Here is a 12,606-nt window from a genome sequence, read left to right on the forward strand (position 1 = left end):
CCTGTCAGCTCTTCCCAAAACTGTAGCCACAAACAGTGCTGTTGGGCCATGAGAAAAAATTCCACTAATGCCAAAACCACACATGAAAGCTTTGTAGGTGTTGGTAAATATTCAGTTCAGTAATTTCAATAGAAAAAGGATTTACATTTTTATACTTTTGTATTTAATTTTCAATGGTTTTCAAAAGACATATGAATTAATTTGTATTTTAAATAGGGGAAAAAATAGAAGGACACAAAATAAAATATAAAAGAATGAAAAATTGTAAAATGTTGAAAAAAAAATCAAACCTCCACACTGTTAGTGTAAAGCTGACAGGGCTATCCCACAGTAAGAAGTAAAACTTCAATTCAAAATCTTGGGAAGAAAATACATCTCCCAGCCCATCTCTGTGGTCTGAAGTTGTTCACATTGAATTGCTCTGAATTCTCAGTGTATTTAATTGAAAGAAATTCAGCCCAAGACTGATACAGGCAGAAGTGCAGATGTCCATCCTATAGAGAGATGTGTTCTGAAGGGCAGAAATTCACTGTTCCTCATACATTACCTGTAGTGATTTACCAACAAGACACCAATACTGCTTTATATGTTTGTATGGGTTTGGAGGGGATTTTTGGGTTAGTTGGTTGGTTATTATGGCTGGCTTTTTTAGCAGCAATGGCAGCATAATCTCCTGGGGAATGTGACACAGACAAAATTCCTCAGCTCCAGATTCAAAGGAAAAGGCTTTGTATTGACATAGCTGCCTGAAAATCCCAGTAGCAGAAGCACACTAAATAAACATATACAGACCCAGAAGAAATAATGGCATTGTATCATAACAGTTAATAAATAAATGTGCACTACCCTGAACAGTCATATTAACATCATTCAACGCCAGTTTGACAGCAATTTGTAAATTCACCCATTGTAATAACTCACATTTCATTATAGGCTTCCAGTGTCAAAATTTTCCCCTTGACAGAACTTTGCTGTCCAGTAGAACTAATTTCCTGTACATTCCATTTTTCATCCAACAGTGAAAGATCTTACTTGGGAACAAAAAGCTTATCTGCCACCTTGAGAGGCAGCAAACACCAAACAGGATTTACTTGTGCTCACATGTAAGGAACCAGCATAACATTCACTGTGACCCAGGGAGTGAAACGCCTGGGAAGTGAGCACAAGAGGAAATCAAGGATGTGCTGTGGAAACAGGCAATCCTTGCATTTTCACTTCTGTACCCTGACCCAATTCACACCCATGAGGGTGTGAATCACCTGACAAGGCCAGGCAGGAGCCACCCCGTTCCACTGGAGCTGAAAGCCAACAGTGTGTCCCCTGCCAAGGGCTGGACCCCAAACACACACCCTGCGCTCCTCAGGCTTTTGTGCTCACCTGGGTTTTTAACTGCACGGAAAACGGTGATGGGACTGGAGGTTAAACCCTTCCTCAGTGGGATCACCACCCCCGATTTCAAACAGTACTCATCATATTTTGGGATTAATATTCAAATGTCCTAGCCTGGAAGCGAAGCTAGGTAAGGGCTATCACAAGATGTAGTGCTGAAACTCAAGTGTTCCAAAAAAGACTAATATGAACAACCATTCTAAAGTGAAAAATTGAGCTCAGTGTATATTTTAAATCATGTGAATTTACCAGCCATTAAGTAAAGAAACACATTTTGCAAGGTTTTTGGTGTGATTTTTTTAATTCCCTAATCTGAAAAGTCTCTTAAAATGGTATTCTCTGATCCTGATACAAAGGTGCGAGTGACGCACTCTGAGCTACCCCAGATTCTCACACTGCAGCAATAAAAAAGAACTTCAAAGAGATTCTTGTTTCCCCAAGCACATTCTTCTGTACAAAATTCATCAGCTGCCGTGTTCTCCAAAAATCAATGCCTACAACCTGCACTCGCTTTTGAATTGTCATTTTTCCTCTGCAAAGGACAGAAGTCCTGCTCTGCTTTTACTGGCCACGATCCCAAACTGCTTGTCCTACAAAAAATAACCAAGTGCTTGTCTGCTCCTGGTTAGGAATAATGTTGTGAAGAATTTGTATTATGTTACTCTTCTAGAGTTTTAAGTTTATCCAAGGTTAATTCTGTGCAAGAGGTCTTTGGCTTCTGAATTGGATAAAATATTTTTCGGAAGTAGCTTTGGAAATGCAAATTCCTGTTCTTAACTAAATGAGGTGTTTAGTTATTTGAACTCCTTACTTTGATGGGGCAATTAGCAACACACCTTGGATTTGTAGTTAATCTGTTTTCACTCCTCATTAAAGCCACAGCCTTTGCAAAGGCACGCTAGCACAAGGCCTTGTGGTGGTATTATGACACTGAAGTCTTAATTAACTTTTGCAAACTGAAATTTGTAAGATTCCCCAGGTGATACAAAATGACACCTTTTTCCTGACAGAAGTTAAGCTAGTCTCACATCGAATTCAAAACAGGTTTTTTTATCGTGCAAAGAACCTAACCTTAACTATGTATTTAAAAACACTTTTATACAATTCTTTTTTGCTTGTCACCTTCCCCAAAAAACTGAGAAGTTTTAGAACACCGCAGCAGAACACTTTTGCTGTCGTATTCACAGCAAGCCTTTGAAGAACCCAGGTTACAAACTTCTCTAAAAGTTTCCAACTTTATTTTTATAAGCTTCAGAAAGATCAAGTAGTTCACACAGAGCTTCAGATTAATGCCAAAACTGCGATATTTATCCCTGTCAAAATTCTAACTTTACCCAGAAAGCCAGAACATAGTGAAAAAGCTGGGGTTTCTTACCCTGTAACTACAATATCACAACTTCATTGACTCTAATTCAATTAACAAATGGGTGAAGACTTTGCCAAAGGGGTCACAGCTCAGTTTTCAGAGTGCCATTTGCTTGGATACAATATTGCTGACACAGAGGCACCTTTCTGGCCAGAATCCTCACAGGAGACATGGACTCCCTCGTCCATGAGTGTTTGTTAAGGATTTCCTATACTGGATGAGAACAGCTGAAATCCTGGAGCAGAATCTTTGAGGTTTTCTACTTCTATGGTAGAAAAAACAAACATGTTTGCAGGCTATGGCATTTCTTTTGAGGTTTACCATACATATGTCTATTCAACACAAGTGTTCTCCTAACACATCCAAGGATTTGAGAGCAAAACAAAGAAGGCTTAGTGGATTCTGTGTTGGGCATTATTTTAAGAAAAAAAAAACCCATAACTTTATGTAAATTATTATGGTCACTTTGTTCCAAACAAAGATCAACCCTAGCCCTGGTTTCAAAAACTTGTCAGGGTGACCTGAGAAAGCCAACAAGGACAGAATGGAAGCACAGCAGAGCAATCCCATGACACAGAAGCAGGTGTGAGGCCACACGAGGAGCCTCAGCACCCTCCAGGCGCTCCCTCTGGAATGCCAGGGAGGAGCATCCTCAGCACGGACACTCTCCTGCCCACCCACCTGTGTCCCAAAGACCCTCCAGGACTGCTCAGGCTCAGGAACACAATCAGCTCTGTAAGAGGCTTGTTTATAATTAGTGTGAAATTCCCCTAGAATGCAGCTGGGAAAAACAGAATGGAGAAGGCAGAGGCATTAAGGAAAATGTGTCACTTCTAAGCTACCTTCTAAGGAGAGAACTTAGTCCCTAGACCCGTAAAACAAAGCACAGGGCCTGAGAGCTGCAGGGAGCAGAAAGACCAGGGGACTCCTCTCTGCCTTGAGTTCAGAGCTACATTTCCTGCTCTCAGATGAGAGATAATAATCACACTTGATAAACTCCCCAGGTGCCATCATCAGGGACTATCATTTTTTATTTAGTCTTCTTCACCGTGGGGCAGAGTTTCAAATCTCTGAGAACTGCAGGCAATGAAGAGAAGCAGGAGAGGCTTGGGGAAATACATCTTGCATAGGAGAAATTCTCCCTCTTCTCTATCAAAGAAGGAATTTCCAAACTGAGATTTAAAGCAGATTAAATGCCTCAAAACCAACATGTTATCTGGCAATATTTCTCTTTTCCTGCAAACCCAACCATTTTAATAACCTAGACAGCCAGCCTATCTGGGCTTGGCATTCACTCAGCCTCATACCTAAAAAAGCAGGAGTGAATCCAAATTTTGTCTTTTCTTCTCCATCTTGTTGAGGCTCTGAACTGCTGAACTTCCTTACTGTGATTCAACCATGACATTTGAATGATACTTTACCAGTAGAAACCCCCAAGACACATTATTTATCATTAAGAAACCGATTTCCTCTGTAAAATTAAATCAAAAAATGCTTAATGTAGAATATATAAAGTGTGAAGTACATACAGAAATACATCTGCAATAGAACCCCATTAAACAAGGTACTGATGCATTTTTTTTAAAGTCAGTTCTATATCTTATGCTATGTAGGATTTTTTTTTAATATACATTCAAATCCTTTAGAGTGATGCAGAGTCACTTGTTCCCCTTTGTGTATCCTCCTCCTCCTCCCCCTCCCAGCCCTCGCTCCTGCACAAGGGTCCCTTGCTTTGGAGCTGTGTCTCCCTAGGCTTGGAGCCAGAGGACGAGTAAAACTTTGGGAGGGATCTGCTCAGTGACTGTGCAAAAGGAGCAGCATGCCAGCTTCTGGGACCTCCTTCCATCTGCTCCTTAAAGCATTCACTGGCTGTGCAAAAGTCATCCTGCCCCAGCTCTGCAGACAAACAACAAAACTCTTGGGGAACCCTTCTGAGAGGGAGGCAAAGTTAGAAAGGGCCCAGCTGCCTGGGATGTGCCGCAGATGAGTGTAACTGAACCAGAATGTTTAGCGCGTTAATGCTACTGTTAGCATCAACATTTCAAAACCAGCCCTAATTTGATCCCATATTGCTGCACCAGCTCAGAAACATCCCAAACTCTTCCCCATGATACGTGCCTGGCTCCCTGCAAGGGGGATGGTGCCTGCAGCAGCTCCAAGAGCATTCCCTGATATGTTGATGATGAGCCCTGCTTTCAGCCCTGAAGGCAGGCTCCACTCCACTGCCAGAGCCGTGCTTGTTCTCTTGTTTTAAATCATTTTAATTAGCACAACAACAAGGTAATGCTCTAATCCAGTAACTGTTTGGTACTTTCTGCTTCCTAAGCTGACCAAACCTGGGAGAAAATTCTAATACAGATTTTCAATAGTTTCTTGAATCATTTTGTAATTAAACCAGCACCATGCTGGGGTCTCAGGGGCAGTGTTTCGCTACAGAACCCCTCTTTTGTTTCCTGTAAAGTTTTAGTTTTACTTTGGATTCATATATAATTAGTGGAATATCTATAAACTTTCAATCATCCAATGAAGAAGACGTTACCTATTGTTCCCAAGTCTTCTGACTTGAATGAACAAATCCTCTATCAATTGGCTGTTGATCTGTAAGTGGGAAAATATTAAACAGATTTTCTGGATTATTCATCAAACAATTGTGTCCCTTTAATCCCAGATTTCGCTCAAAAGAGGCAAATTTATCTGGCATGATGGAAGCATGTAATCAAAATATTGAATTTGGTGACTATCAGGACAAGGGACAGCAAACCCTTCCCTCTGAAGAAGGTGCTGTGTTGAAGGATAACAGCAGCACAACAGCAAGGACAACTGAGCTTTTGTCCCTGGCACTGTAGACTGCCCATTGCTCCTGGTTCAGTGATGACAAATAAAGGAAATTGTGCTTGGGAAGGGTAGGATACCTTCTGGACCTACACCTTCACTGCTGAAGGATGGGTCTCCAAATCCTGCCTGTAGCTGGGCTGTATTTCAGAACAGACTCTCACCAAATGTCAGCACCACACAGAAAACACCAGACTACCTATGGACAGACACATCTTGTTGCTTTTCAGGATAATGGCAACAGCTTTACCAACCTCACCCATCCCTGAAAGGACCAGCGTGGTTGGAAATGCTGCAGTGAAATGTCTCTGCCAGGGTCAGGACTTCCATACACACCGTGAGTACTCCGGTACACAAAGCAGCAGCATTTTCCATGACTCGCAGGGTTATTGTGTTTTGCTGTTTGTTTGCTTCTGTGTTTTCCTTTTTTTAGAGAGAACAAGAGTTTGTTCAACTGACTTGGCATTAATGAGGTGCTAATTCTATTTATCCTGCTGTGCCAGTATTTCACACAATAGTGGTTTTCTGCCTTGGGAGATCTGGGTCCTACACAGATAGAAAAAGATTATCTGAATCAATAGAGATACAAATATACATATATATCTGTGTTTTTAATGCATTGAAAATGAGACCCGTATTTTATTATAAATCCTTTATTCGTAGGGAAAAACTGGCTTTCCCATGTGTACCAGAAATGAGCATTGATCAGATCATTCCAAAAACTAAAGCAAACCTGATTTTCTTCTGGGTCTAGGAAACCAATAAAAGCATCTCAGAATTGCAGTAATGGGGGAAAGACAAATTGTGTGCTTCAAAACAAATATATCTTCAAACCAATTTAATACTCAAAGGATTTGAGAAAGAGGGAGGAGGAGCTTTTACTTCACTGCTTTCTTTACAAAGAATTTCTTCACAAACAGAGAGAAAATTGCAATCTGGATGTGGGAAGTCATACATAAAGCACTATTAACTTCCATTTACAAGCAAATTAGCTATTATAGCATAGCCTCAGAATACTATCCTGGGTTTAAAGCTGAATTACACTGCCATTACAATAGATGGAGCCTAAAAATCCTGGGGTTTTGCTCTATTTTGAGCTTTGTTTTGCTCAGGCATCCCCTTACACAGCCTCTTCCCTGACTTCCACTGAGTTCTCTGCTTCTGAGCTTGCAGCAGTGTCCTCTTGTTCAATCCTACTTCTCCAGCACTGATTCCCAGATGGACGGGGAGGTAGAGCACAGCAGATCCCAGGTCCATAAGCTGTTTGCAGTTACTTCAGCCCTTTCCACGGGGAACATGCTCCAAAATCCTTTCCTCAGGTTAGTTTCTTAACACAGCATGTGTACATTAACCTTGTAGTTTACAATATAAAACTGCACTGTCTGGGGCCTGAAACTGTGCAGATTCCACTTCACAATAAAAACCCTGATTAGGGCATTGATTTTTCATGTGAAGTAGAAAAGTAAAATTTAGTGATAAGGATGAGAAAGTCCAATGAATTTATGTAATTCACCTTGGCATGAGAGACTGGTCAGCTCCCCAAGATTACTTAGTACTGGTAAAAGCTTGTATATATTTGCCTTGCTACCAGATTATATGTGACAGGAATAGTCTTGGGGAATTATTACATAAGAAGGACTATTTAAAGTTTATTTATTTTAGCATAATTCTGGAATTTCTAAATTAAAAACAGCCTGTTTCTTGTTCTTGTGGTGTTGGAAAAGCTCAAAGAATCTCCAGTGCAGAAAAGGTATTTTTACTTCATAGCTCAGTGTTTCACAATCAGGAAGTGACTTTTTTAACCACAGTGCACTACAGCTTCTCTTATTAATAATTGCTGGATGCATCATGCACTGAATGCTGCAGAATCTCCTGGTGAAGTCTAGTCTCACTACCCTAGCACTCACAAGCCCTGTTCTTGTACTCATGCAGGTTTAATGAGAAAATAAAGATTATTTAGAGAAATACAGTTTATACTGAGTACTGTATACTTAATTCAAGTCTACACTAGTGCATTAGCCAAACAATAGGGTAGGAGCCTTTTTCAAAACAGGTTCAAGTTTTTGTGCCCCTTCCAAGAGTATTTTAAACCCCAACACTTGTGACAGAATACAACTTAACTTTCACAGAACCTGGAGTTCAATTATTAATAATGGACTGCTTCATTTGTAGGTCAGGTGCTGCAGTTAAGGCACAGAGTTTGGTTAACAGGATGCTCCCACTGCCCCACTGCCAGCACACACATTAGGAACCAGCACGGGGGTGCCATGGGTGGGACAGTCCCCCCAGCAGTGCCTCCCCCTGCTCTGCCCTGACACCAGGGACATACCACAGCTTTCCCTGCTGGGCCACACAGCCACTCACTGGGGCAAATGGTGCCCCATTTGTTACTTACAAAGCCATTCAAGAAAGTACTGAAAGCCTGTATTAGATTTTTTTCCCAGGTTTGGTCAGCTTAGGACGCAGAAAGTATCAAACAGTTACTGGATTAAAGCATTACCTTCTTATTTTAGTAATTAAAATAATGAGGAAAAGCAGGAAAAGAATCATGGGGTTTCTGCAATGTCTCCAGGGACAGAGAAGGTAGAGGTTCAAAAATAGGAAAGGAAGCACAAGAAAACCTGCAAGTGTCATACTAAAGACAAGTTCTCACTAAGGAAATGTTAAAATCCATTTAGTCAGTTGCATTTGCGTTTTAAGAAAGCTTCTGAAGAATGCTATGTTTTCATGGGAAATAACTGTTCCAGGACATCGTGTGGTAATCAGCTCCTAATCTAAATATGCACATGCATCTCAAGATTAAAACTGTTCCAAAATCCCCTTTTGAAATCAGCACCAACTTTCCTTCCTCTGCCTGCTTTTTTTGTAGAGAGCACTTCATCTGCACTATTTGGTTAGAACAAAGGTGATAAATATTTCTTAGTAGCTTCCATATTGTCAAGAGCTATTAAAAATTATGCAAGATACCCTACTTCCTCTCACAGACTAGATAAAGAAATATATTACCATGCAACATTTTGGATAGAAGTAATCTGAAGTATCATGTCTAAAAGGGATAATTAAAAGGAAAATATTAATAACAAAAAAAAAATCCTGGTTTAAACCTGGGCAGTTCCCATCTGACAAACTGTTTAGAGAAAACAGCTATATCAGCTCAGATTAATGCTGGTTAAGTTTCACAGTTATTCTATTAGAGGTGACAAAAATATACTCTTACAAGTAAAGGGGACAGATTTCAGTTCTTATGTGATAAAAGCTGCCTAACTAATCTAATACTCTACAATTTCCAGGGATAGCACTTCAATGCTTCACATTGCTTGTCTTCTAAAATATTACGAGGTTCCTGCTGATGCAAGTGATACAGGCACAGCCTCCAGAGCATTCTGGCAATTTTACCTCATAGTTAAAGTACACAATGGTCCAATTTTGTTCACTCGGCTTCATACCCTCTAAGACCAATTTCTGTCATCTTCTAGCACTAGATTCAGAGCAGTGTTTATTCTGCACAGCACACATCATCTCCAGGAGCACAGCTATCAGTGCAGCAAGTCCTCTTGCACATTCTCCTGGAACATCTGAATACCTGCTGCTTAAAAAGGGCTCAATTAAGGGATTAGCAAAATACAATATTCTCCTTCAAGAAACATACAGTGGCAATAAAAGAGAAAAGTGTCAAGGCTGCAGAGGTTAAAATAACCCAAAGCAATCATCCTTACTTGTGCAAGGTTTGCGAGGGCCGGTCGTTTTTCTCCAGTTGTCCATAGCAGCTCGTTCTTGCTTCAGGAATGAAGGAGTACTTTTCCAGCATGGCTGATGCAGCAGTGGCAATGACCCCAAGGCCATCCCGTACCCGAGCTTCTAAACTGTAGTCCCACTCATCATAAGCTGCTGAAATGAGTCCTGAAGGAAACTCCTTGGGAGTGATTTCTGTGTTACCACTGACCAGGCTGGGAACTATCCAAAAGAAATCATAGCCAGTAAGGCCCAGGGACCGAGCCTCATCCAGGATGTAGACAGCTTCATCCTTGGAGCAGTACAGCAGGATGACAGACGAATGGATTTTCTTCAGCTGGATTTGGGTTTTGGCATCTCCAAAGGCAGTATCGAGTATGATGATGTTCTGCATGTCCCAGCCCACAAAACTGTTTTCTACAGTGGTCTTAATGACGTTGATGAAATCCCGATATCCAGGGAAAGTGGTGGTCACCAGAGAGAACACATGCCAGTCATAATCCTGCATGATCTTCAGCATGATAATGGCTTCTTGCTGGATGGAAGCCCCAAACTGGAAGAACGTGGACATGACATCCTAGAATACCAAACACAGCAAAAGATTAGCAACTTGGTACAGCTCCAAAGGGAACAGAATCTCTAATTCTTCTGCTTTCTGTTCTACCAGAGCTGCCAAACTTCCATTGCATTCCAGTAACTTTCTCTGGCTTATCATTTTCAGACCATCAGTAAGCAACACTGATCATAGGTACTTACAGCTAATCAAAATATTTGCCAAAAGGGAACAAACCAGTATTTACACTGGAAATTTCCAAGTGCTGGATCACTTGAAGACAACAACCCAAATCAGTAGCTGCTGAGGAAGCTCCCTGGCGACAGCCACCCACAGTTAAACAACTCTCCAGCAGGAAGTTTTACATTCCTGTAAACACACGAATGCAACCCAACAAACTCACACTAATTTGTAGTTACAACAGAAATAAACTGCAATGCACATGCTGTATACATGCTGGAGGAGCTCTGTACTTCCAGACATAAGGTCTGAGGGGGACTTCATTTCCAAGCTTCACTAGGCTTGGTGGAAGCTTTCAGACTCTGCAGAAGGAGATTTTCTGTCCCCAGGGACTGAGTTCACTGCTGGTCCTGCTCTGCTCAGAGCACATGGCCCATTGATGCCTGATAGAGAATTAGCAGGATGGGACTCCAAGCACAACCAGCAATCTGTCAGTGTCCTCATTAAAGGACTTAAATGGGGATAACTTCAAACAATGGCCTCAGAGTCTGCAATTGCTCTGTAATATTGCCCAACACAGATTAGTTTCTATTTGTCTTATGATTTACAGAATTTGTAACATTTTCTACAGCATAAGGGCTTATTTTGACATCATCAGGAATAGGCAGTACAATTCATTTTGTAGGCACTAAGTGTGTAAACACTTTCACTTTTTACTAAGTTGCTGTAAGATCTAAATTTATTTGTTTAATTTTACATTCTGCATTTACATACAATAATTAGAGTGCCTAAACTATACATGGGAAGCTGTATAATTCTTTATTTTTTTTTTACTTCAGTGTTTATTCTTGACCAGTAGAGGCAACTTATTTGCATCATTTTCAGACACAGAAAGCATGAAAGCATTCTGGTGAAACAAAAGCTTATGATTTAAAAATAAGATATGAATCATTCAAGATTTCTTATGCAGGCTTCTGAAGGAAGACACATATGATGTTTTTAAATTAGAGTTTTGTGATCATGGTCACAAACTGCTATCCTATTTTACACTTGCAGGGAACAGAAACAGATTAATTGATTTGGGTTTCATGGCAGGGTGGTGATAAACATACAAATATTAGTGAGAAGGATAGCTCAGCTCTGCAAGCTCTGGAAATCTATTCCAAGAAAACAGTCTGTACTTTTTTAAATAGAAGATGAGAAGTGTTATTACTTTCCAAGTGTTAAGAAGCTGGCACCAGGATTTTATATAGCTTGACAGCAATAAAAGTCTTACAACTTGTGTTAGACCCTGAAGACTGATATTGAAGGTATAAAATACACACTGCTGGTGGTAATGAAATCATCTGCCCTGGCTTCTTTGGTTCCTCATGACATTCTGAATGCCAGAGACAGAATTGAAATGTTTTGGGTTAATTACAAATATTGTAAAATATGTTTTGGAGCATTGAATAAGGAATATTGAATGCTGAATTCTTCTAGGAGCTATTTCCTGGTGACATGGGCTAGATATGTGAAACAAGAAAATAAGATTTTCATATGGGGACTCTCACAGCTAAAGGAACCCAGCATACAGAAAAGCTGCTCAGAGTTAGCATTTAACCATTTAATTACTGATTTACTACTACAAAGTAAAGTTGATATCTACAGACAGTGCCATGAATCCAACTTTGCTGCAGCTTCTAACTGATCATAAAAAATACTATAATTCAAAGCCAATCACTTCAGTTTTCTTCTCCAACTCTTATCTTGGTTTCCATTTATGATTATGCTAAACTAGAGTAAAAAGTAAAACCACTTACAGTATAATAATTAGATTACATCCATCATATCCTTTCACTCTTCCCCATTTCTGTATGTGTTTTATAGCAATGGAATAATTCTTTCAAACAACATATACACCTTGGTCCTTTATGCATCACAAGGAACTTCTCCAATGAGAGCATTGCCCTCAACATTTGAGAGGGGAAAAAAAAATCACATGGGCATTTTCAAGTGTGACCTTTCTAACTAGTAAATACAGATTTTTAACCTAGAGCAATCCTTGGTGTCTTCCCTGACAATTAAGAACAGTCTTGAGCACAATGCTCTGTGTCACCATTGCAGCATGCTGACAACAAAAGAGAAGTCATAAAGTAAATCCTTTCCTTTTGTAAATACTATGTTAGAAAAACAGTTTCTGAAAGGAGTTTCAGACATTTTTGTAATATCCCATATCACAAAAACCCATTTCCTGTAATTGTGAATGCAAAGTCCAGTCAAAATCAGGCAACCATGATCACTTTGTGATTAAAATGCTGAAAAAAACCTGTAATTATATAATGAAAAGAAGTTTGGGGTTAGGAAAAATGGAGACACGAACATCACAAGTGAGAGTCTCATCTGAAGAAATTCCATGTAGCTGCACTGACTTTACTGGATGCTTTTATGGAGCTGAAAACCTGACTGTATTTACAATGCTTTTGAAACAGATGGAAGATTACAAGGAAACTGCAGCCTTAGGAACTTCAGCAGCTACTTAAATGACTATAAGGAGAATATTCAAGGACATATC

General features: G+C 40.1%; 1 protein-coding gene across 1 annotated transcript in view; it reads right to left on the bottom strand.

Moving 5' to 3' along the window:
- Positions 1–12,606, bottom strand: part of GRIN2A (glutamate ionotropic receptor NMDA type subunit 2A) — a 147,271-nt gene that overhangs the window by 52,132 nt on the left and 82,533 nt on the right. Inside the window, exon 2 of the mRNA XM_041401570.1 lies at positions 9,304–9,896. Within this exon, the coding sequence (XP_041257504.1) occupies positions 9,304–9,896 (593 nt within the window). The remainder of the gene's footprint in view (positions 1–9,303; positions 9,897–12,606) is intronic.

Source organism: Onychostruthus taczanowskii, unplaced genomic scaffold (genome assembly GCF_017590055.1).
Source record: "Onychostruthus taczanowskii isolate IOZ18803 unplaced genomic scaffold, ASM1759005v1 scaffold19, whole genome shotgun sequence".
NCBI lineage: Eukaryota > Metazoa > Chordata > Aves > Passeriformes > Passeridae > Onychostruthus > Onychostruthus taczanowskii.